We start from the raw sequence: 25,276 nt of genomic DNA, 5'->3' as shown, positions 1-25,276 counted from the left end.
AAACTGAGAGCTTCCCAAGTGCGATCTCCCCTCGTCGGGCTTGAACTCGAGCCAATGAGGATGACAGCGGGGAAGCAAGCCGAATTGAGAGACGCATCATGATGGCTAGATGTTATAGTGAAAGGTGCGATGCACCAGTGGAGCGTAAGAGGCTGTGGGGGTCGTGTAAGCGCCGTAAGAGATAGCAGACGCTGATAGAGCAAAAAGAGGCAAAGAAGTGCTCCCTGCCAGGCTCGAACTGGCGACCTTCAGATTATGAGACTGACGCTCTACCAACTGAGCCAAAGGAGCATCATAACTCAACAACAGCCACCACGCCAACCAAATCAAAATACGCATCACCTGCAAGACATACACACGCTCCGCACGAACAAGCATCGTCACCACCACCGCAGGCGTATCGGTGACCGTGACCTGGTCTTCTTCGGCTGACACGAAGTGTCATAGACCCACTACACTCCAAAAGATGTCATCCCTCCCCGACGGCAGCATCGCATTTCACACACTTTACCGCTACTCATCAGTGTGGTTGTGGTGCATCCTCGGCCACAAATGCCAGAGCCAATCTTCTAGTCAAAGGAATAGCTGGTGCATTTCGCATCGGACGAATCGCCACGACGACGCCTCCGCCACGCCGTCATTTTTGTGTGGGAATTGCAATATGTCGTATGTCTCTGCGGCGCTTACGACGACACCGATTGCCTTTGAGTAACGGTTCACGATAAACTGAGAGCTTCCAAATTGCGAACTCCCCACTCGGGCTTGAACTCGAGCCAATGAGGATGACAGCGGGGAGCAAGCCGAATTAAGAGACGCACATGATGGCTAGATGTTATAGTGAAAGGTGCGATGCACCATTGGAGCGTAAGAGGCTGTGGGGGTCGTGTAAACGCCGTAAGAGATAGCAGACGCTGATAGAGCAAAAAGAGGCAAAGAAGTGCTCCCTGCCAGGCTCGAACTGGCGACCTTCAGATTATGAGACTGACGCTCTACCAACTGAGCCAAAGGAGCATCATAACTCAACAACAGCCACCACGCCAACCAAATCAAAATACGCATCACATGCAAGACATACGCACGCTCCGCACGAACAAGCATCGTCACCACCACCGCAGGCGTATCGGTGACCGTCTCCTGGTCTTCTTCGGCTGACACGAAGTGTCATAGACCCACTACACTCCAAAAGATGTCATCCCTCCCCGACGTCAGCCTCGCATTTCACGCACTTTACCGCTACTCATCAGTGTGGTTGTGGTGCATCCTCGGCCACAAATGCCAGAGCCAATCTTCTAGTCAAAGGAATAGCTGGTGCATTTCGCATCGGACGAATCGCCACGACGACGCCTCCGCCACGCCGTCATTTTTGTGTGGGAATTGCAATATGTCGTATGTCTCTGCGGCGCTTACGACGACACCGATTGCCTTTGAGTAACGGTTTACGATAAACTGAGAGCTTCCAAATTGCGAACTCCCCACTCGGGCTTGAACTCGAGCCAATGAGGATGACAACGGGGAGCAAGCCGAATTGAACGACGCACATGATGGCTAGATGCTATAGTGAAAGGTGCGATGCACCATTGGAGCGTAAGAGGCTGTGGGGGTCGTGTAAACGCCGTAAGAGATAGCAGACGCTGATAGAGCAAAAAGAGGCAAAGAAGTGCTCCCTGCCAGGCTCGAACTGGCGACCTTCAGATTATGAGACTGACGCTCTACCAACTGAGCCAAAGGAGCATCATAACTCAACAACAGCCACCACGCCAACCAAATCAAAATACGCATCACATGCAAGACATACGCACGCTCCGCACGAACAAGCATCGTCACCACCACCGCAGGCGTACCGGTGACCGTCTCCTGGTCTTCTTCGGCTGACACGAAGTGTCATAGACCCACTACACTCCAAAAGATGTCATCCCTCCCCGACGGCAGCATCGCATTTCACGCACTTTACCGCTACTCATCAGTGTGGTTGTGGTGCATCCTCGGTCACAAATGCCAGAGCCAATCTTCTAGTCAAAGTGATGGCTGGCGCATTTCGCATCGGACCAATCGCCACGACGACGCCTCCGCCACGCCGTCATATTTGTGTGGGAATTGCAATGTGTCGTATGTCTCTGCGGCGCTTACGACGACACCGATTGCCTTTGAGTAACGGTTCACGATAAACCGAGAGCTTCCAAATTGCGAACGCCCCACTCGGGCTTGAGCTCGAGCCAATGAGGATGGCGACGGGGAGCAAGCCGAATTAAGAGACGCACATGATGGCTAGATGTTATAGTGAAAGGTGCGATGCACCATTGGAGCGTAAGAGGCTGTGGGGGTCGTGTAAACGCCGTAAGAGATAGCAGACGCTGATAGAGCAAAAAGAGGCAAAGAAGTGCTCCCTGCCAAGCTCGAACTGGCGACCTTCAGATTATGATACTGACGCTCTATTAACTGAGCCAAAGGAGCACCATAACTCAACAACAGCCACCACGCCAACCAAATCAAAATACGCATCACATGCAAGACATACGCACGCTCCGCACGAACAAGCATCGTCACCACCACCGCAGGCGTATCGGTGACCGTCTCCTGGTCTTCTTCGGCTGACACGAAGTGTCATAGACCCACTACACTCCAAAAGATGTCATCCCTCCCCGACGGCAGCCTCGCATTTCACGCACTTTACCGCTACTCATCAGTGTGGTTGTGGTGCATCCTCGGTCACAAATGCCAGAGCCAATCTTCTAGTCAAAGGAATAGCTGGTGCATTTCGCATCGGACGAATCGCCACGACGACGCCTCCGCCACGCCGTCATTTTTGTGTGGGAATTGCAATATGTCGTATGTCTCTGCGGAGCTTACGACGACACCGATTGCCTTTGAGTAACGGTTCACGATAAACTGAGAGCTTCCAAATTGCGAACGCCCCACTCGGACTTGAACTCGAGCCAACGAGGATGACAACGGGGAGCAAGCCGAATTGAACGACGCACATGATGGCTAGATGTTATAGTGAAAGGTGCGATGCACCATTGGAGCGTAAGAGGCTGTGGGGGTCGTGTAAGCGCCGTAAGAGATAGCAGACGCTGATAGAGCAAAAAGAGGCAAAGAAGTGCTCCCTGCCAGGCTCGAACTGGCGACCTTCAGATTATGAGACTGACGCTCTACCAACTGAGCCAAAGGAGCATCATAACTCAACAACAGCCACCACGCCAACTAAATCAAAATACGCATCACATGCAAGACATACGCACGCTCCGCACGAACAAGCATCGTCGCCACCACCGCAGGCGTATCGGTGACCGTCTCCTGGTCTTCTTCGGCTGATACGAAGGTGCATGGACCCACTACACTCCAAAAGATGTCATCCCTCCCCGACGGCAGCATCGCATTTCACACACTTTACCGCTACTCATCAGTGTGGTTGTGGTGCATCCTCGGCCACAAATGCCAGAGCCAATCTTCTAGTCAAAGGAATAGCTGGTGCATTTCGCATCGGACGAATCGCCACGACGACGCCTCCGCCACGCCGTCATTTTTGTGTGGGAATTGCAATATGTCGTATGTCTCTGCGGAGCTTACGACGACACCGATTGCCTTTGAGTAACGGTTCACGATAAATTGAGAGCTTCCAAATTGCGAACTCCCCACTCGGGCTTGAACTCGAGCAAATGAGGATGACAGCGGGGAGCAAGCCGAATTGAACGACGCACATGATGGCTAGATGTTATAGTGAAAGGTGCGATGCACCATTGGAGCGTAAGAGGCTGTGGGGGTCGTGTAAACGCCGTAAGAGATAGCAGACGCTGATAGAGCAAAAAGAGGCAAAGAAGTGCTCCCTGCCAGGCTCGAACTGGCGACCTTCAGATTATGAGACTGACGCTCTACCAACTGAGCCAAAGGAGCATCATAACTCAACAACAGCCACCACGCCAACCAAATCAAAATACGCATCACATGCAAGACATACGCACGCTCCGCACGAACAAGCATCGTCACCACCACCGCAGGCGTATCGGTGACCGTCTCCTGGTCTTCTTCGGCTGACACGAAGTGTCATAGACCCACTACACTCCAAAAGATGTCATCCCTCCCCGACGGCAGCATCGCATTTCACGCACTTTACCGCTACTCATCAGTGTGGTTGTGGTGCATCCTCGGCCACAAATGCCAGAGCCAATCTTCTAGTCAAAGGAATAGCTGGTGCATTTCGCATCGGACGAATCGCCACGACGACGCCTCCGCCACGCCGTCATTTTTGTGCGGGAATTGCAATATGTCGTATGTCTCTGCGGCGCTTACGACGACACCGATTGCCTTTGAGTAACGGCTCACAATAAACTGAGAGCTTCCAAATTGCGAACTCTCCACTCGGGCTTGAACTCGAGCCAATGAGGATGACAGCGGGGAGCAAGCCGAATTAAGAGACGCACATGATGGCTAGATGTTATAGTGAAAGGTGCGATGCACCATTGGAGCGTAAGAGGCTGTGGGGGTCGTGTAAGCGCCGTAAGAGATAGCAGACGCTGATAGAGCAAAAAGAGGCAAAGAAGTGCTCCCTGCCAGGCTCGAACTGGCGACCTTCAGATTATGAGACTGACGCTCTACCAACTGAGCCAAAGGAGCATCATAACTCAACAACAGCCACCACGCCAACCAAATCAAAATACGCATCACATGCAAGACATACGCACGCTCCGCACGAACAAGCATCGTCACCACCACCGCAGGCGTATCGGTGACCGTCTCCTGGTCTTCTTCGGCTGACACGAAGTGTCATAGACCCACTACACTCCAAAAGATGTCATCCCTCCCCGACGGCAGCATCGCATTTCACGCACTTTACCGCTACTCATCAGTGTGGTTGTGGTGCATCGTCGGCCACAAATGCCAGAGCCAATCTTCTAGTCAAAGGAATAGCTGGTGCATTGCGCATCGGACGAATCGCCACGACGACGCCTCCGCCACGCCGTCATTTTTGTGTGGGGATTGCAATATGTCGTATGTCTCGGCGGGCGCTTACGACGACACCGATTGCCTTTGAGTAACGGTTCACAATAAACTGAGAGCTTCCAAATTGCGAACTCCCCACTCGGGACTTGAGCTCGAGCCAACGAGGATGACAACGGGGAGCAAGCCGAATTGAATGACGCACATGATGGCTAGATGTTATAGTGAAAGTGCGATGCACCACTGGAGCGTACGAGGCTGTGGGGGGTCGTGTAAGCGCCGTACGAGATAGTAAACGCTCGATAGAGCAAAAAGAGGCAAAGAAGTGCTCTGCTGCCAGGATCGAACTGGGCGACCTTCCGATTATGATGACTGACGCTCTACCAACTGGAGCCCAAAGGAGCATCATAACTTCAACAACAGCCACCACGCCATCCAGATCAAAATACGCATCACATGCAAGACATACGCCCGCTCCGCACGAACAAGCATCGTCACCACCACCGCAGGCGTACCGGTGACCGTCTCCTGGTCTTCTTCGGCTGACACGAAGTGTCACAGACCCACTACACTCCAAAAGATGTCATCCCTCCCCGACGTCAGCCTCGCATTTCACGCACTTTACCGCTACTCAGCAGTGTGGTTGTGGTGCATCCTCGGTCACAAATGCCAGAGCCAATCTTCTAGTCAAAGGAATAGCTGGTGCATTTCGCATCGGACGAATCGCCACGACGACGCCTCCGCCACGCCGTCATTTTTGTGTGGGAATTGCAATGTGTCGTATGTCTCTGCGGCGCTTACGACGACACCGATTGCCTTTGAGTAACGGTTCACGATAAACCGAGAGCTTCCAAATTGCGAACTCCCCACTCGGACTTGAGCTCGAGCCAACGAGGATGACAACGGGGAGCAAGCCGAATTGAACGACGCACATGATGGCTAGATGTTATAGTGAAAGGTGCGATGCACCATTGGAGCGTAAGAGGCTGTGGGGGTCGTGTAAGCGCCGTAAGAGATAGCAAACGCTGATAGAGCAAAAAGAGGCAAAGAAGTGCTCCCTGCCAGGCTCGAACTGGCGACCTTCAGATTATGAGACTGACGCTCTACCAACTGAGCCAAAGGAGCATCATAACTCAACAACAGCCACCACGCCAACCAGATCAAAATACGCATCACATGCAAGACATACGCACGCTCCGCACGAACAAGCATCGTCACCACCACCGCAGGCGTACCGGTGACCGTCTCCTGGTCTTCTTCGGCTGACACGAAGTGTCACAGACCCACTACACTCCAAAAGATGTCATCCCTCCCCGACGGCAGCATCGCATTTCACACACTTTACCGCTACTCAGCAGTGTGGTTGTGGTGCATCCTCGGTCACAAATGCCAGAGCCAATCTTCTAGTCAAAGGAATAGCTGGTGCATTTCGCATCGGACGAATCGCCACGACGACGCCTCCGCCACGCCGTCATTTTTGTGTGGGAATTGCAATATGTCGTATGTCTCTGTGGCGCTTACGACGAGACCGATTGCCTTTGAGTAACGGCTCACAAATAAACTGAGAGCTTCCAAATTGCGAACTCCCCACTCGGGCTTGAACTCGAGCCAATGAGGATGACAGCGGGGAGCAAGCCGAATTAAGAGACGCACATGATGGCTAGATGTTATAGTGAAAGGTGCGATGCACCATTGGAGCGTAAGAGGCTGTGGGGGTCGTGTAAACGCCGTAAGAGATAGCAGACGCTGATAGAGCAAAAAGAGGCAAAGAAGTGCTCCCTCCCAGGCTCGAACTGGCAACCTTCAGATTATGAGACTGACGCTCTACCAACTGAGCCAAAGGAGCATCATAACTCAACAACAGCCACCACGCCAACCAAATCAAAATACGCATCACATGCAAGACATACGCACGCTCCGCACGAACAAGCATCGTCACCACCACCGCAGGCGTATCGGTGACCGTCTCCTGGTCTTCTTCGGCTGACACGAAGTGTCATAGACCCACTACACTCCAAAAGATGTCATCCCTCCCCGACGGCAGCATCGCATTTCACGCACTTTACCGCTACTCATCAGTGTGGTTGTGATGCATTCTCGGTCACAAATGCCAGAGCCAATCTTCTAGTCAAAGGGATAGCTGGTGCATTTTGCATCGGACGAATCGCCACGACGACGCCTCCGCCACGCCGTCATTTTTGTGTGGGAATTGCAATATGTCGTATGTCTCTGCGGCGCTTACAACGACACCGATTGCCTTTGAGTAACGGTTCACGATAAACTGAGAGCTTCCAAATTGCGCACTCCCCACTCGGACTTGAACTCGAGCCAACGAGGATGACAACGGGGAGCAAGCCGAATTGAACGACGCACATGATGGCTAGATGCTATAGTGAAAGGTGCGATGCACCATTGGAGCGTAAGAAGCTGTGGGGTTCGTGTAAGCGCCGTAAGAGATAGCAGACGCTGATAGAGCAAAAAGAGGCAAAGAAGTGCTCCCTGCCAGGCTCGAACTGGCGACCTTCAGATTATGAGACTGACGCTCTACCAACTGAGCCAAAGGAGCATCATAACTCAACAACAGCCACCACGCCAACCAAATCAAAATACGCATCACATGCAAGACATACGCACGCTCCGCACGAACAAGCATCGTCACCACCACCGCAGGCGTATCGGTGACCGTCTCCTGGTCTTCTTCGGCTGACACGAAGTGTCATAGACCCACTACACTCCAAAAGATGTCATCCCTCCCCGACGGCAGCCTCGCATTTCACGCACTTTACCGCTACTCATCAGTGTGGTTGTGGTGCATCCTCGGTCACAAATGCCAGAGCCAATCTTCTAGTCAGAGGGATAGCTGGTGAATTTCGCATCGGACGAATCGCCACGACGACGCCTCCGCCACGCCGTCATTTTTGTGTGGGAATTGCAATATGTCGTATGTCTCTGCGGAGCTTACGACGACACCGATTGCCTTTGAGTAACGGTTCACGATAAACTGAGAGCTTCCAAATTGCGAACTCCCCACTCGGGCTTGAACTCGAGCCAATGAGGATGACAGCGGGGAGCAAGCCGAATTAAGAGACGCACATGATGGCTAGATGTTATAGTGAAAGGTGCGATGCACCATTGGAGCGTAAGAGGCTGTGGGGGTCGTGTAAACGCCGTAAGAGATAGCAGACGCTGATAGAGCAAAAAGAGGCAAAGAAGTGCTACCTGCCAGGCTCGAACTGGCGACCTTCAGATTATGAGACTGACGCTCTACCAACTGAGCCAAAGGAGCATCATAACTCAACAACAGCCACCACGCCAACCAAATCAAAATACGCATCACCTGCACGACATACGCACGCTCCGCACGAACAAGCATCGTCACCACCACCGCAGGCGTATCGGTGACCGTCTCCTGGTCTTCTTCGGCTGATACGAAGGTGCATGGACCCACTACACTCCAAAAGATGTCATCCCTCCCCGACGGCAGCCTCGCATTTCACGCACTTTACCGCTACTCATCAGTGTGGTTGTGGTGCATCCTCGGCCACAAATGCCAGAGCCAATCTTCTAGTCAAAGGGATAGCTGGTGCATTTTGCATCGGACGAATCGTCACGACGACGCCTCCGCCACGCCGTCATTTTTGTGTAGGAATTGCAATATGTCGTATGTCTCTGCGGTGCTTAAGACGACACCGATTGCCTTTGAGCAATGGATGACGCTGAATCAAGAGCTTCCAAGTTGTGATCTCCCCACAGGGTCGTGAGTGAGCCAAAGCACACTGAACCCACCAAAGTCGGAATAGCTTGTAATACGTTCTAGCACTTTTTGTCGGTTTTGTAATAGCCCACCACCTCATTTTTGCAACTCCAAATGCACACTCTACACATATCCGCCAATTTTTTGTTCGACTTGTTGATCATGGAGCAATCTCACTCGTAGCTACCACATGCTTTGTATTAGCGTAAACGGAATCAGCAAGCAAAAAAACGGGATCTTTCAATGCTCAGATCATCCCGACTAGAGAAATCCAGCACCACCGTTATTATCCACAGCCGAAAACACCGACGCGTACAAACGACCTGCAGCACTGTTACTAAACACATGACTACCACCGCAGATCCTGGCCAATGCTGCACGTCAATATCGAGGAACCGCCACCACGGCACATAATAAATGAAAAGAAGCCCTTGCGATTATAGCACTTTTTGCTATTCATCACCCATTCATCATCGATGGCTGCAAGATCTGGATATGACAACCGTCCAGCGCACTAATACAACCAGGTACCCCATATCCATCTTCATTGATTGCACGCCTAAAAAGTTTATTACGTGTAGTGGAGAAATTAGTGAGAACCTTTATAAACCTCACAACTGCAGCAGCCACATTGCAAGTGATATCAGGGCCCGTGGATTTACCGATACCGTATTGAGAACCAAGCCGTAGCAACAACCAGCCATGGCCTACATAGTAGAGGAAAACAGCAAGCCGGACCGGTGCCGACAGAGGCGTCTTCTTTGTTATGGGCCCAACTCCAATTACATAAGTGGGTAGATATTTTTTTAATTATTACATAAGTAGGCAAAGTGGCACACGCTACCCCAGTGCCAAGGTGTCATAATCTGAGTGGCTGATAATGAGAAGCCAGACTCACTTATTGACCAATCAGGTGTAGACCTGTATTTGAGTGGTTCACACGAGGCCGCCCTGGTCCCAAATAAATCAGAGTTGAATCTTACACAAACCTAAGACTTGTTTTTATTGTTGCGAGCTTCCTTCACACTATAGTGTAAGCTAGTGACGGTAACTCTTACCCCGCTACATTCTTAGTAGTGTAAGGCTGAAGCCTATCGAGTAATCGTGCAAAGATGACCGCGTAACTCGTAACGTTCGTCGGAACTCACCAGGATCCACTAAAGGCGTAAAATCCACGTAAGTCACTCGATGCTATGAGTAATCTTCGTGCATACACTACCACAACGAAGCGCGTCCCGTGCTAGCAGAACAATCAAAACTTGTGCAATTGCCAGAAGAACATTAGGTTTTACCGGAAATTAGCGGGCTGGCGCTCACGATCGATTGTTCCGCCTTTATCGCGCTGCCAAGTACTAAATGATTGAGAAGCACAAGAAAGTGCAAGTCGTTTACATCTCGATAAACACTGTTGCTGCTACAGTGCAACACATGAGTAAACAGTGAAGATATCAGTACTTGATTTTAGATAAACACATTAAATTTATTTGGATAACAAGATCTTTTTTTACCTGTTTGCCATGCTGTGTTGATGCTTCAGCAAGTACTCGGCTGCATGTATCTCTGGCTGCTTTACATTGCAGCCGCGGATTCTCAAATCAGCTACCGCACTCAGCGTGGCAGTAGTAGTATCAGCTAAGGAGCCGGCCCTAGCTGCAAGGTTTGCGGAAGCTAGGTCGCTGGTGTCTCCCCCCCGCCGGCGATGCTAGCTGTGCTACATGTGCTTTCTCCTTCAGCTTTATCAGTAGCAACCTGCGTAACAAGACATGCGATAACTGGTGATCTGTTGTCGTTGTCGTCCCCACGTGCTTCTCAGTGACCAAATTGAGCGGCGCGCCGGAATGCTTGCGCGCTTTCTTGCTTTGTTGTGTGTTATTTCCGAAGCTGAGAGTAGCGACCATAATTGTTCGAGGTAAAAGCGCAGCCTTTACGGGTGAGTGGCGAGATTTTCCTATGCCGGATCCGATAGGGGCTGCTCCTGACCAGGTGTTAAATTTTGTGCAGTGTGTACCACGGGCTTCCGGCTGAATTTCGGCATACCATTGCGGAACCGGCCAGCGTGCCCCCCCCGGCGGCCCCGCGTAGAAAACGCTGGCTACGAAATCGAGCAAATGCTGATCGCTTTCAGTTGCTTAGATAAAATAGTACTTCTGTGAGTCAACATTAGAGCGCTAAAGCCGATCGATTCTAAACGAGATTCTGAGAAAAAGCTGATGGTTTCTGAGGATTTGTTTTTGCATTTCTTTGTAGCTCTTGTTTTGTCTCCTACCGTATTTGAGAACACTTATTAATACTTTTGTCCTATATTTGTGCAACGAACGGAATCAGAGTGGCGATCGATGGCAACTCCTCTTACCCTAACTGAACTGATGCCGAGGCTGTTGGAATGAATATTAGCGAAGCACTATGAGTGCTGATGTAATGCATTGGTCGAGTACAGCCGTTGGTCAAGTTGAAGATCAACGGGCTATGGGGCTCTGTGTATGAGGATAAGCGCAGCAGTGCGTCGAAGCAAAATGAAGTCAAGTAAAGTGGGTATCAGCTTGAGAAGTAGCTCAAGCCCGCTTAAGGAGAATGTTGGAGCTTCGAGGCAAACAGCGCTAATGAGTTTTTCAATCTTACTTTCCATTTTCTCTTCTAAGTGTGTGATCGTGGTCATACGAACTAAAGTGCACAATTCAATCGGGTTCTGAGCCCAACTACCACGGAGTTTCTGTTGCACTAGTAGTGATTCAAGATGACACAGCCACTCAAGTACACTGCAGAGGGAATACCCAAGAATTGGGATGGAAAAGACTGGGCAACCTAGAAATGGGCGACGAACGCTGTTTTTCGGGAGAAGAGACTGACAAACGTTGTGGAAGGGATAATTACCTATTTAAGTGCTGAGCGTGAGGGAGAGTTCGACCTTAATCAGATGAAGATCATGCGCATGGTAGAAACGTCAGTGCCACCCGACATCATACACCAGATTCGGGACAAAACTACTGGATCAGAGATGTGGAACTTCCACTGGAAGGCCTTGTGTGATCTGCTCGAGGGCACAGCGAGCAAGGCGGTAATGGCCCATCGTATTCGCTGTCTTCGAAATGAGCTCTGGCACACTAAGTTGTGTTCTGGTGGAGATGTGAATAAGCACCTAAGTAAAATGTTTAATCTGCGAGCTGAGTTGGCTTCATTGCAGTATACTGTGGAAGATATTGACATGGTGGAGATGCTGCTTGAAAGTTTGCTAAACTAACTTGAGTTCGAGAACATGAAGGCTGCTATTCGGTATAATCCGAATTATGGTGCCTTCACTCCAGATAGTGTCCGCGATATGATTCGTGCTGCTGATTCCAGACAAAGGGAGTTTTGGCATAAAAATAACGGACAACGTGGTAATCAGCAGCATGATGGTAATAGTGGCGGAGCTAAGGACAACAGTGCGAAGAATAATCGATCGCTGCAGGAGACGTCTAAAGACTTCAGAAAGCAGAAGAAGTTGAGAAAGTGTCACATCTGCGAGAGTACGGAGTATCTGAAGGCCGATTGTCCTGAGCGTGGGGGGGGGTTCATTATGGTGGAGGACCTACTGCTAATGAACAAAAACAAAAACCTCGTGGGAATGTGACTTTTCGCCGGAGTGAGGACGCGCCACAGCATTCAGAACGTGAAGACGTGAAAACCGGAGTAGTAGCCGGTGCACTGGATGCCATGATGATCGACGCTAGAACTGAAGGAGATGTTAGTGATACTAGCCAGCCTCATTCGGGCGGAAATACAATTCGAGAGGTGCGTGAAGCTCACGAGAACCAAGGTCCGGCGAACACCAATAATGGCTGGTGGTATTTCGACACAGCTGCAAACATTCATTTGACTGGTAATCAATCATATTACTTGGCATTTACGGAAGATACCAGTCAATCACAGAGTGTTCATGGGGTGACCACAGCACTGGCATCGAGGATTGCCGGTGTTGGAGCAGTTGCTATTGTCTCCGAAGTTGACGGGGAACCGGTGGTGGTGTACCTCAATAATGTTTTCTATGTACCTGGGGCTGAACATGGGCTTCCATCTCCTGGGCTAGCTGCTGAGCAGAGCTTTGATTTCGATTATGATCGTACGACCATGAACTTCAGAGTGATGGATGAGGGGAGAACAGTGATTGTGGCAACACCACAGGAGTCTACCTAGGGCTTCTTTGTGACTCATCCGTCAAATGAAGGAGTTACAGGTCCTCAAGATCGACCTCTTTGTAACTTCACAGCGGCTGAAGGAGTTGCATCGCTAACGTTGTGGCATGAGCGATTGGCTCACACATGTCCACAATATCCGAAGACGATGGTGGACAGAGGGCTTGTACGTGGCATGTTGTTACGATAACGACAGCTGGGAGTTTGTGATGCCTGTCACATTGGTAAATAGAAGAAGGAACAGCATCGTAAGAAGATCGATCGCCAGATCAAGGTACCGTCAGATGGTATATGTCGACCTTCTGATTCCAAGCAAAGCTAATGGAACTAGGTTCAAAGCCGTCCTTGTGATCCTGGATGGCTACTCGCGCTTTGTCAAAGTGCACATGCTGACTAGCAAAGCAAGCAGTGTAATTAACCGCCACATCAAGGAGTATGTGCTGTGGGCAGAGCTTCAAGCGGGTAGACAACAAAGTGAATTAGAGAAGGTGGCATACAAGGTTCAGAGGATTTTGACGGACAAAGGTGGTGAGTTTGTCAACGGTGAAATGGAGAGTTGGTACAAAGCACACGGTATCGAGCATGTTCTCGTCGGTCCGAAGAGCTCTCAATTGAATCCATGTGAGCGTACTCACCAGTCGCTCATTGATATGACCAAAGCCACCATGCATCAGTCTGGTTTTCCCAAGCGTATGTGGCCGGAGGATCCGAGAAACGCTATCTACATAAAAAATCGAGTATTCAACAAAGAAACTCGAGGGATACCGTTCAAGATGATGTTCGGGAGTAAATCTGATTTACATCATATCCGTAAATTTGGAGCGCTGGCTTACGTGCACGTACCTGTGACCCCTGGACGCAAGAAAAATCACGATAATGCAAAACTAGGATTTTTTCTCGGCTATGCTGAAGATGTTGTGGGGTGTAAAGTGTTCTTTCCAGATGACCGAACAGCGAAGTTTGTGGCTGATTTACGAGTATCTGAAGACGTGATGTATCGAGATCGTCACAACGCGTCTATGGGTGACTCTGATCTAGAGTCACTACACTTTAAGCAGTTCAGTGAAATGGATTTGTCCTTGGAGAGTATTACAGATGTGTCCAACATGCGGACCTCGGCAGTTTCGTCCGATATGAGTGTGGCTGAGACCCAAGATGTAACGGGCCTGGGGTGTCCGTTACTTGCTTACACGTAGTGATGAGGAAGCGTACAAGTCCAGTGATACTGAAACCAAGTACTTAGTCTGAAGGAAAATCAACTCTGTTTTTATTTAGCTTGCCCTGACCACTCAAATACACGTCAACTCCTTATTGGTTGATTATGGGTCTGGCTCCCCATATTTCAACCAATAAGGTGACGGCAGTTCAGCACACGCTACTCGTGTGCTGCTGCACCTACTTTTGTAATGCAAATCTACCTACTTATGTAATGGTGTGAGCCACTACAAAGAACCTATAAAACTACCTACAAATGTAACTTGGGAGGGACCATTACACAAGAAACCATGGATCTTGAGGTGAGCAAAGCGGACGAAGCCTCTGAGATTGACCATCCGGGTACAGCAGCATCGGAAGTACACGAAGGTGACGCGTATATCGAGATGTATACAGGGCCTGTACGAAGTGAGTACAGTGTTGCATCCGAAGGATATCTCTCTCCAGATAATGATCTACAGGCGGTTGTGGAAATTCACACAGTGACAAGGTGTCGAACACGCTGGATGAGAGTACGATGAATGTGCTGAGCACTGAGCAGCTCCAGGCGCATTCGAAGGAAAGCATTAGATCAGCATATGGAGAGGTAGTCTCGGATGCCGATTTGCCTAGTGATGACAGCGAATCGGTGGCTGGAGTGTGCGGATCAATTGCGGATGATGAAACAGCTAGATTTGATATTGTGCCTGAAGATACCGCCAACAGGGACGATATTACAGTCGCTAGCTCGATTGAATCGCTAGGTCATGAGGAGAATACTGAGATACAAAAGATGAACAATGACCTGGATGATACAATCGAGAGCCGTGAAGTTATGGGCATAAGCCCATTCTATCACCAGCAAATCGGAAAATGCGTTGATCGTGATGAGACTTATTCGAAAGAGTTGCGCGTTGAGCGTCATGCTGACAGGAAGCGAAACGCACACGTACAGAACTTCGCGAATATTACGAACGACGTCGGCCTGCGTACCTGAATGACTATGTCGTGAATGCCATCCAGAGTACATCTCGGATATAGGATTCGAGTGGTCAGTATATCAAAGCTAGCACTGTGAAAATTCCTCGAAATAGGCGCGAAGCAAGACGATCTAAGTTTGCAGGCTTATGGGGACTAGCAGAAGTTGATGAGATAACTGCATTGAGAGCGAAGGGTGTCATTGTGGAGATACGAAGTTCGGAAGTTCCCGAAGGCGCCAAGATGCTTACTACTGGATGGATCTATGCCCTTAAATCAGATCACGAAGGGTATGCTATTCGCTTCAAGGCGAGAATTGTGGCATTCGGCAACTACCAGCGACCAGGGATTGACTTTTGTGATACATTTGACCCCGACCGCCGCCGTCCAAGAGACGTTACGGGAAGCATATGGTGTGAGTGACGGCATTGCATTTGTAGGTATACGGTGGGGATATCAATACCGCATACCTGAATGCTCTGCTAGGGATACGACAATATCTAAGATCAATCGACGGCTTTCCATGTGCAGTGGACGGACATGTCTACAAGGTAGTAAAGGCATTGTATGGACTGCGGCAATCTGGTCGAGAGTGGAACTTTGAATCGAACCAATGGCTACTTGAGCGTGGCTTTCAATGATCAATGACCGAACCATGTCTGTATTACTGCTTTGATGATAACACTGTCATGTTGATCCTAGTCTACGTGGATGACATCATGGTGGCTACGAGCGATGAGGAAGCCAAGGAGAAATTGTTCGGGGACCTGGATATGGCTTATGGCATCAAAAATCAAGGTCTATTGACTCAATATTTGGGCATTGAGGTGACTCAAAGTTCAAAGAGCATCGCGATTAGACAGAGCAAGTATGCACGCGAAGGGTTGGAGACATTCGGATACGATCAGGCTCATGCAGTTAAGAACCCGATGGAGACTAACGTGAAGTTGTCACCGCTCACTGAGAACGAAGAGTCCGACACCAGTTTCGAATCTCGAAAGGCCGTGGGGATGCTAATGCCCTCTGCTACTGGTACCCGACCGGATTTGGCTTTTGCCGTAGGACATTCAAGTCGATTTGTGGCCAAACCGTCAACCAAGCACGGCTGGTCACTAAAACGTGTCTTGCTGGAGCGGTAAACTATGGTATTACGTACAATCGTGCGGATAAAGTACCTGATGCTATAGTCTCTGAAGGCTACTGTGATAATGACTGGGCTAACGACCCAGAGTCGCGAAAGAGTACAGCGGGATTCGTGTTCTCGCTTGCTGGAGGTGCGATCTCCTGGATGTCGCGACGTCAGTCTATCGTGGCACTCTCAACAGCGGAGGTCGAGTATTGTTGCGGCTTGTGAGGCAGCTATGGAAACTACAGCTGCGAGTAACATACTACAAGAAGTAGTTTCGCAATGCAAACTTGATCTAAAGCTCGGGATTGACAATCAGGCTGCCCATATCTTGGCGACCAATCCAACTTACAGTCGCAGAACAAGACATATTGAACTTTGATGGCATTTCATACGAGAACAAGTTCAAAAGGGAGTCATTGAGTTGCATAAGGTCAGAGGCGACGAGAACTCCGCAGACGCATTCACAAAGCCGCTGGACAAGAATCGCTTGCGCATTCTGCTGGAGCTCATTGGTATTTGTCAAGCCTGATGAAGGGTATCACTGTTACGAAGTACAAGTTAGTGAACAGCATGTGCTTCGTGGTGGCGTGTTGGAATGAATATTAGCGAAGCACTATGAGTGCTGATGTAATGGTCGAGTACAGCCGTTGGTCAAGTTGAAGATCAACGGGCTATGAGACTCTGCGTATGAGGATAAGCGCAGCAGTGCGTCGAAGCATAATGAAGTCAAGTAAAGTGGGTATCAGCTTGAGAAGTTGCTCAAGCCCGCTTAAGAAGTATGTTGGAGCTTCGAGGCAAACAGCGCTAATGAGTTTTTCAATCTTACTTTCCATTTTCTCTTTTAAGTGTGTGGTCGTGGTCATACGAACTCAAGTGCACATTCCAATAGAGGCTTCGTCGCTAAGTCGGTCGCTGAAGGAGCTGTAGCTCTCGGCGTCTTCCGCCATCGTCTACGCTGGAGGGGGAGGTTAAGGGATTTGTTATTCGTTTCGTCTCTGATGTGCTTACAGACAATATGGGATTTCACACCAAAATTTGAGACGTCTTTTTTGTCAAAGTCGCTTTCGTATTCTAGCTTAGTTTTCCTACGGCTGCATGCTGATTGGTAAAAAAAAAACTGCCAAATTATGTTCTCCACACCACTTTCTCAACCTCACCATTTTTCACAACAAGAAATATCAACCATGCCGGGAGCAATCAAGCAGCACGCGCTTGACGCGCTCAGCAGCCGCAAGACGGACGGTAAGGGCTTGCGCGTGGCCATTGTGCACGCCAAGTGGAACGCCGAGGTGGTAAACTCACTGGTATCGGCCGCCAAGACGGAGCTTCTCCGCGCCGGTGTGGGCGAAACCGACATCGTGATCGCCGACGTGTCGGGTGCGTATGAGCTTCCGTACGCCGCTAGTCGCATTATCGCGTCGCAGAAGCTGGACGCCGTCATCTGCGCTGGAACGCTTATCAAGGGGGACACGATGCACTTTGAGTACATCTGCGAGGCTGTCTCGCAGGGCATTATGCGTGTGCAGCTGGACACGGGCGTGCCTGTGCTCTTCGGCGTGCTCACGGTGCTCAACGAGCAGCAGGCCAAGGACCGCGCCGGTCTCTCGGACAAGGGACACAACCATGGCACCGAATGGGCGCAGACCGCCATCGAGATGGCCCGCCTTCGCGAGGCTACGCTCAAGGGGGGTTGCCCCATGCGTCCGCACGAGCACCTGCCCTACCACAGCCTGACCAATTGCCCGTTCTTCACGGTCTCCACGTGGCTGCACATCGCCACCCTTGGAGCGCTCGGCTTCGTCGCTGCTGCGGCTGCTAAGAAGCTCGCCTAGACTCAAGAGATTCAATCCTCGTAGCTATCAGGCACAAACAAGATCCTCTTTTTAAAGCAACATTCCGGTGGTCCAGACGTATTGTTTACCTATCAGAATCCGAGCTGAACTTTGCTGATAGGGGCTGCTACGCGCACTGTAGAGCCATTGCTCCGATACGAGCCATTGCTGCCGACACTGCGCACCGACCGATCACTAAAAATATTTTGGGTAACACAACAATTGCGTTAGTCGCAAATATTGACGTGCAACTGCAATAATTACAATCGAACCTTTTGTCACTGCGTGCGGACATGGGGCGAGGCAAGCCGCCACCGTCGGCTCTTGCTGCGGCCGTTCGTCCAGGCGGCACGGCTGGAATGTGCATGCCTGCCTCACGTACAGCCATCTGCAGTGGGTCTCCGATCTCCGGGAACTCGTTGGCTAATTGCCCCAACGTGTACAGCAAGCTCGCGCCGATCTCCTTAAACTCCAGCGCCTCCAGCATCACCTGCTCCTTTGTACGCCAAGTACCGTCGTCATCGAACCCTCCGGCACTCACAGCGAATTGCCGATGTTCTCGCATCTGACGCTCCAGTTTCTTGACCACTTTACCCCATTTGGCTCTCTCAGTCTGCACCTCCCGCTCCACTTGTGATAAGGCGCCTTCGAGTTGCGTGGAGTTGGCTCGAGCGAAGTCTCTTTGAGTCTCCACTTCACGAAGTCGCTGCGTCTCACTAGTCACATCCAGTTCTACTCTTGCTAACTCCTTCTTCTTCTTAAAGAACGTATCTTCCGCCATCTTCGCTTGTGCCTCCAGAGCAGCAAGACGTTGCGCGTCGTCACCAGCAAGATCAGCGCGATGGAAACTTTTACGATACGCCGAGTTGCGCTCTTCCAGATGAACCAAGGTCTTCTTCAGGGCGCGTACATCTTTCTCGGCTACTCGGATCTTGTCGTCTAGTTCGTCTCCTTCCCGCTGAAGTTCCTCGCGACGCTGAGCTGCTCGAATAACAAAGTACGCTTGACTCCTCTCCTTCCCCGCCTCTCCAGTATCCTCACCGCCGTCTGCATACGCTCCCATCTTGCAGAGTGTCTCGAATTTGGCCTGTAGTTTACGAACACGACTCTCTCTATCTGCCAGCTCCACAGACACACGGTGACGTTCGTCTTCAATCGCTTTAGAAGCTGCTCGCTGTAGCTCTTGGTGTGCTGCAATCTCACGCTTACGTTCCTCCATACTCTTCTTCAATTGGAAGTCGCGATTCTCGAGCGACAAGACCTCGTCAGCACGAGAGTGAAGCAGGTCACGGAGACGACGCACTTCAAGCGCTTGCAGGTCGTGTTGTATCAGCAGTTCTTCCTTGTTCTTCAGTGACGCCTTGAGTGCATGTGCACAGCTCTCGTTGCGCAGCTCATGCTCGGCTATCTGAGCCTCCACCTCTCGTTGTTGCGCTATCAGGGCTTTACGAGATCGTTCCTGAGCTCGTCGCTCGTCCTCGAGCTTCTTACACTGCGCGGTAAGCATGACTTGTTCGGCTTTAACACGGTCTAACTCCATCTGTAGCACTTGGATCTGGGCCTGCAACGCCTTCGTCTCATCGGCACTTCGTTCTCCACTAGCTCGAGCCACTTTACGCTCCATTTGTTGGATCTGGAACTCGCCGTTGTACACGAGCTCTTGTTGTCGTAAGGCCTGCGCATCGAGTGATCGCAGCTTGGAGCGTAGGTTTTGTGCTGCAGATTTCGCTCCTGAGAGCTCTGCTACCAGACTCGCTTCTTGCTGTCGTAGAGCAAACAATTGCTGACTCCTACGAAACATTTGCTCCTTCTGGATTGAAATCTCCTTGTCCAGATGCTTCACTTCGCTCTCCATGTCAGCCAGATCCGCTTCAGCTTGCTTGGCCAGTGCTTCAGCGTCCATCGTTGAGTCACGACAGCGTTCCAGCGCCTTGCGTGTGCCTTTAAACCGCGCTCTGGCAGCCTCAAGCTCCTGCTTCATCGCTTCTAACCGGTCATCGCGGTTCGAATTGTTCGAGCGCTGCTGGTTTAGCGCAGCCACGGCACTGGAAAGCTCACTCTTCAAAAGCTCCACTTGATCACGGAAGGCTTGTAAGCGAGCTCCTGTTTGCAGTAACTCTTGCTGTGCCTTGGACTGCGCACGTTCCTTGCCTGCCAGCTGAGCCTGCGCTTCGTTATTCGCTGTTTCCTGTTGCTTCAGTCGACGTTTCTGCTCGCCCAGCAGCTCCTGCTTACTCAGAAAACCACGCTGCGCTAGAGCGAACTGCTCGCTTGCCTGTGTGATCTCTTCGTCGCGAGCACGCATCGCCTCAAGTGTCGATTGCCATTGCGCCACAAGCTTCGCACGCTCTGCGTGAAGAGAACGAAACTCCTCAGCCGTCTTGTCTAGTTCAATTTGCTTGGCTTGTGTCTCGGTCGCTTCATCGTCCACTTCGCGCTTGGCTCGAGTCAGCTGCTGAGTGAGTTTCTCCAATGCCAGCGTCAGTTCCTTGATGCGAGCCTCGTCAGCTCGTCGGTATCGCTCTAAAGCCATGGCATCCTCTTCTTTCTGTCGTGCTGCCACTGCCCACTGCTCCATTTCGTCCTGGTTCCAGTTCATCTGCAGCTTAAAGGCGTCCATGGCTTCGTTACCTTTGAATAACGAGCCTTGTAAACCTGCAAGCTTGCGTTCCAGTTCAGCTGCCTCTGCGTCGAGGACTTTGGCTTCTTGAGCCACTCGGCCTATTTCACGCTCTGCTAGTTGCCTCATGTGCTCCTCGCTTTCAACTTCTTTAAGTTTAGCGCCATGCAATGCTTGGGTATGTAGAAGTTCCTGCTGTACGTTTTTCAGATGCTCCGTCATGATCTCGACACGAGACGAAGTCTCTGCGAGTTCTCGCTTGGCAGCTTCATAGCGTGCCTCCTTGATGCGAATCTGCGCATGCAACTCGCGGTTCTTCTCGTCTGCAAACAGCGGGAGATCGTCGATACCCGTGGGTAGTGTCCGAACTGTCGACACGTCTCTCTTGCCACTGACTTCGCTGTTGTTGTCGAGTTCTTCTTCGTCCTCCTCATCGAGACTCTGACCTCGCTCGCGTCCGTCAGCGCGCTTCCAGCTGTAATGCTCCGGCTCGGAATCGACGCTCTGTGGTTCATTAGTCTCGTCAATCTCCTCGTGACGGCCACTATCCTCCATCCGATTGTTATCATCGCCAGTGTCTATCAAAAAAGACTTCAAATCTACGTCGCCACCAGCTCCAGTGTTCTCATCATCGAAATCCATTTGCGTCTCACCGAAGGCTGCTTCGCCCGAGTCGCCATCACTGGCGTAGCTTCCGGGCATTATTTCCTTAGAGTTATGAGTAGGGATCTCCACTCTGGATCGTTTCAACTCCATTGCAAAACCCCCCAAAGTAGCATCCGTAAATAGTCAAATGCTCCAGCTCCGGACATTGGCCATTCACTTTGCGTTTCAACCGCCGAGTGGATGTGGCGCCGTTGCCTCGTACGAAGCAGAACGCAGGTCTTATCATCGAACCTGCTCTATCGCTCTGCTGGGTGGTGGAGCAGTGTTGGCAGTAGGGACTTAACCGGCCTGCCAAAAACTGGCCTAAACCTAGTTCTGCCAAGGGGATTCGGCCCTTAGGCCATGGCCGGGCCATGGCTGCCCAGACTAGATTCTGCCCACAAGCCAGCAAGCCCGCGACGGGAGGCCAAGAAGTAGCAGCTCGTGCGCGTCCGACGGAGACTTCAGCAGCAGCAGCTAGCGCCCGCCCCCGACCGACCAAGGCCGGAGAAGCAGCAGCTCGTCAACGGCCACGCTCAACAGAAGACCAAGGAAAAGATACAGCAAGTCTGCAGCTACGGCCGACGGACATCTGAGCAGCAGCAGCTAGTGCCCGTCCACGACCAACCGAGACGGGATCAGCAGCAGCTCGTGTGTGTCGACAGAGGCCTGAGCAGCAGCAGCTAGTGCCGGTCCCCTACCGACCGAAACCGGAGTATCAGCAGCTCGTAAGCGGCAACGTCTGGCAGGAGACCAAGCGGCAGCAACAGCTAGTGCGTGTCCGACGAAAACCGGAGCGGTAGTAACTCGTAATCGGCCACGTCCGACGAGAGGCTAAGCAGCAGGAGTAGCAAGTCCGCCGCTACGACCAACGGGGGGCCAAGCACCAGCTGTGTGTTCAAAAGGTTACACCCTTGAGCATACACTTTTCAGTATGGGAGACGCTGGAGGACGTCCTGAGAGACAAGAAAGCAAGCATTTTAAACGGCTTCCTGAATTGGGGACAGCAAAAGGAGGTTATAGCTATCGCGAATGCAAGTTTTGCAGGGCTGCGTTCCAGAATGAGGTGACCACTACCCCGCCAAAGCCGATAATCGGTAGAGTGCGAAACTACCAAAGCCATCTCGCCAAATGCACATATTACAAGGCGGCTCAACTATGTGTGGAGCCATTGGCGTCGCTGACTGTTGTGGCAACGCCAGATGTAGTACAAAGAGTGACCCTGGTGTCCTCGGTGGGAGGTACTACCTCAGAGGTTTTACCAACTACTCCTCCACCAGTTGCTTCACAAACAAGATCCCAGTACGCTGGCATACCTTCACGTCATGCTGGTTCACGAACGGCACGTCCAGCTCATGCTCGCCGCTCACTGATACTCGAGAAGCGCCCTTCGCCGGCAGTCAACGCGTACAACCTAATCGTGAAGAAGACGAAGAAAGAAAAGCGGAGGTTTTCAAAGAGTGAGATCAGACAAATTGAGTGTTATCTCATCGAGCTTCACGCCGACAACCATCTCCCAGACAGACATATTGAGCAGGCGTCCGTTCTGCGGTTCCTGGAGCTTCTGTGTCCTGGAATTTCAGACGTTATTCCTTCTCGACGAACGTAGAGTGGTCGCATCCTTAAAGAACATGCAAGCCGTTGCAGCACGACGGACACGGAAACTTTGAGGGCAATGGTGAAGGCTACAAACGGTTGGGTTAATCTGCTCTCGGATGTTTGGCAAAATATCTCCAAGGAACACCTACTGGGCTGTCAACTCTCTCTCTTTGGAATACTGCTTACCTACGCGCTCTTACCAGCTGGGGACGAGCATCATGGCATAGCTATTGCCAAACAACTTGAGCAATTACTGGAGCGAGCCCAACTAGAAGGGTGGTGTGTTGGAGCAATGGCGACGGATAATGCAGGACAGTGTGGACGTGCTCGCCGGATTCTGGCCATTCGGTGGCCGCAGGTTGTTTTCTTGTTTTGTTTTGCGCATGACGTCAACAACCTCGTGAAAGCAGTACTAAAATCGAATTTTAATGGTATTGCATCCAAGGCTGCAACGGCCGTCAACATTTTGAACGCGTCATCTTTGAAGTGGCTACCACGTGCTCAAAACATCATGAAAAAGTTTTACGGGAGATCTTTGGGGCTACGAACGCTATGCGAAACAAGGTGGAACTCTATGCAAGGATGCTTGGCATCTTTGCTTCGCGTTCAATCAGCTCTGCAAACGCTGTACCGCCAATACAAAACCAATAGTGACTTTCCAAGTCAGCTGCGTGTTTTTGGTGAGTCTCTATTTTGGGAAGAGCTAAAAAAAAGCAGAAGCCGTTATCGCGCCAATATCTTACGCATCGTTTCGTCTTCAGCGAGATGAGAATACCCTGGGAGATGTCGTGCAATCATTTCGGGAAATTTATGAGGGTTTCCAGCAACATCTTGTCCGTCGTAACAAACTAGTTGAGTGCGTTGAGCATCGTTGGGCGCAGTGTGAGCAGCCCCTGTTTATGCTTGGCTTTGCACTACATCCAGTGTACGCCGAGATCGCTAGAGAGTTACCTGAGACCGCTGTATCGGGAACCGGCACGTTGTGCAAGATTGCTGTTTACTATTTCCGGCGACTGTTTGCTACTGAGGATATTTGCGAGATACGTCGTGATATGCTGGCCTGGATGAAAGGTCGCTTTACCCGAACGAAGCCTAGCGAGTTTCCCAATGTACCATGGGAGTACTGGGAGTGCGTTGCGACGGAACGTCCCAAGAGCCAGCTTCCAACACTCGCCATGAGGGTTCTCTCTATTGCAGTAAATACTGCCACATGCGAGCGTCTCTTTAGTGAACTTGGCGTAATTCACACTGCAAAGCGCAATCGTATGGCTCCAACTTAAGTCCTCGATTATCACATCATGGCCAAGCATGTTCGCAATCGGTCTAAAAAGATTGATTCCGGGGATCCAAGGAAAAAGCTTCTTATTTCTCCCATTGAGAGAGAAATTATAATGGATGTTACGAGCAGATCTAACCTGTTTGAACCTTCACCCCATCAACAGGGGTCATCGAATGCAGACCATGACAGTGACGATGACGATCCGGGTGACGGTGCTGATGGAACAGCTACTTTGACGATGTGGGGGGAGTTTCTCGACGAGGTGTTTGAGGATGAAGAAATTGATGCGGGCTACACAGAAAACGAAGCTGGTCCTGAGCTGAGAATGTTAAGAGAAGAACGTGAAGATGATTCGGAGGACGAGAATGAGCTGGAAAATATCCCTTCCCCGATCAAGCACGAATTTATTGTCCATAATGACCGAAACTTCCCACAAGAAGCGCTAATACTCCAGGGATTTCGTGGTCGGAAATCAACACTTACGGAGCTATTTGTTTGAAATTAATATAGTACCAGGTACTCAAAGTAATATCCAGCTTGGCCTTCAAGCGTACGTAATGTACAGTCTGAATTCTTCCAATTGGTATTGCTACTGCTCTCGGTCAGACTTTCACGTCGGTGCTGGCCTCTAGATTCCGTCGACTGCGTACCTGATGTCGACGTCGGCGTAAACCACGCTGTTGCCGCCCGCATGCCTGATGCTGTGGCTGCTGCGCCTGATAGGTAAACGAAAAGGATCCTGGTAGATATCCTGCGTAAGCCGCAGCGTTGCTCTGGTCTCCGTCGGATGGGCGCGAGCTGCTGCTGTTGCTGCTTGGCCTTCTGTCGGACGTGACTGTGTACGAGATGCTACTACTCCGGTCTCGGTAGGTCGTGGATGAGCGCTAGCTCTGCCGCTGCATGACCTTGTGTCGGGCGTGGCGGAGTACGAGCTGCTGCTGCTGCTTGGCCTTCTGTCGGACGTGACTGTGTACGAGTTGCTGCTCCGGCTTGGCTGCTTGCCCTTCTGTCGGCTGCTGCTCGGGTCTCCATCGGCTAAAGCTGAGCTGATTTATCCAATTCGTTGTTATTTAAGTAAAATGCTATATTTAAGATGTAATCAGTAAAGTCCTTCCGCCACAGGCTTCGGCCAATCGGCC

At 50.9% G+C, this 25,276-nt stretch overlaps 3 protein-coding genes, 1 non-coding gene and 1 pseudogene across 5 annotated transcripts; 2 read left to right on the top strand and 3 right to left on the bottom strand.

Moving 5' to 3' along the window:
• Positions 1-2,378: 2,378 nt before the first annotated feature.
• PITG_29109 lies at positions 2,379-2,451 on the bottom strand. The gene has a single exon. It is a non-coding gene; the product is annotated as a tRNA-Met (tRNA).
• A 2,810-nt stretch (positions 2,452-5,261) lies between these two features.
• On the bottom strand, positions 5,262-5,339 carry PITG_29105 (annotated as a pseudogene). Its single transcript has one exon. The product of its transcript is annotated as a tRNA-OTHER (tRNA).
• Positions 5,340-17,320: 11,981 nt separating this feature from the next.
• Positions 17,321-18,054, top strand: PITG_17133 (6,7-dimethyl-8-ribityllumazine synthase; the record flags this gene model as incomplete). The annotated part of the gene is made up of 1 exon (XM_002896984.1): positions 17,321-18,054. The coding sequence occupies one exon, from the start codon at positions 17,347-17,349 to the stop codon at positions 17,992-17,994; it is 648 nt and encodes a 215-aa protein (XP_002897030.1).
• Positions 18,055-18,086: 32 nt separating this feature from the next.
• PITG_17132 (flagella associated protein) lies at positions 18,087-21,169 on the bottom strand (the record flags this gene model as incomplete). The annotated part of the gene is made up of 2 exons (XM_002896983.1): positions 18,087-18,189; positions 18,267-21,169. The coding sequence occupies 2 exons, from the start codon at positions 21,167-21,169 to the stop codon at positions 18,087-18,089; spliced, it is 3,006 nt and encodes a 1,001-aa protein (XP_002897029.1).
• A 2,117-nt stretch (positions 21,170-23,286) lies between these two features.
• Positions 23,287-24,138, top strand: PITG_17131 (uncharacterized protein; the record flags this gene model as incomplete). Its single annotated transcript, XM_002896982.1, has 5 exons — positions 23,287-23,289; positions 23,346-23,520; positions 23,573-23,987; positions 24,039-24,054; positions 24,115-24,138. 5 exons carry the CDS (start codon positions 23,287-23,289, stop codon positions 24,136-24,138), a joined length of 633 nt encoding a protein of 210 aa, XP_002897028.1.
• Positions 24,139-25,276: the final 1,138 nt, after the last annotated feature.

The sequence above is a fragment of the Phytophthora infestans genome, genomic scaffold (genome assembly GCF_000142945.1).
Source record: "Phytophthora infestans T30-4 supercont1.50 genomic scaffold, whole genome shotgun sequence".
In the NCBI taxonomy this organism is placed as follows: domain Eukaryota; phylum Oomycota; class Peronosporomycetes; order Peronosporales; family Peronosporaceae; genus Phytophthora; species Phytophthora infestans.
Note: the sequence above shows the minus strand (reverse complement) of the source record. Positions and strands in the feature narration are given on the sequence as shown.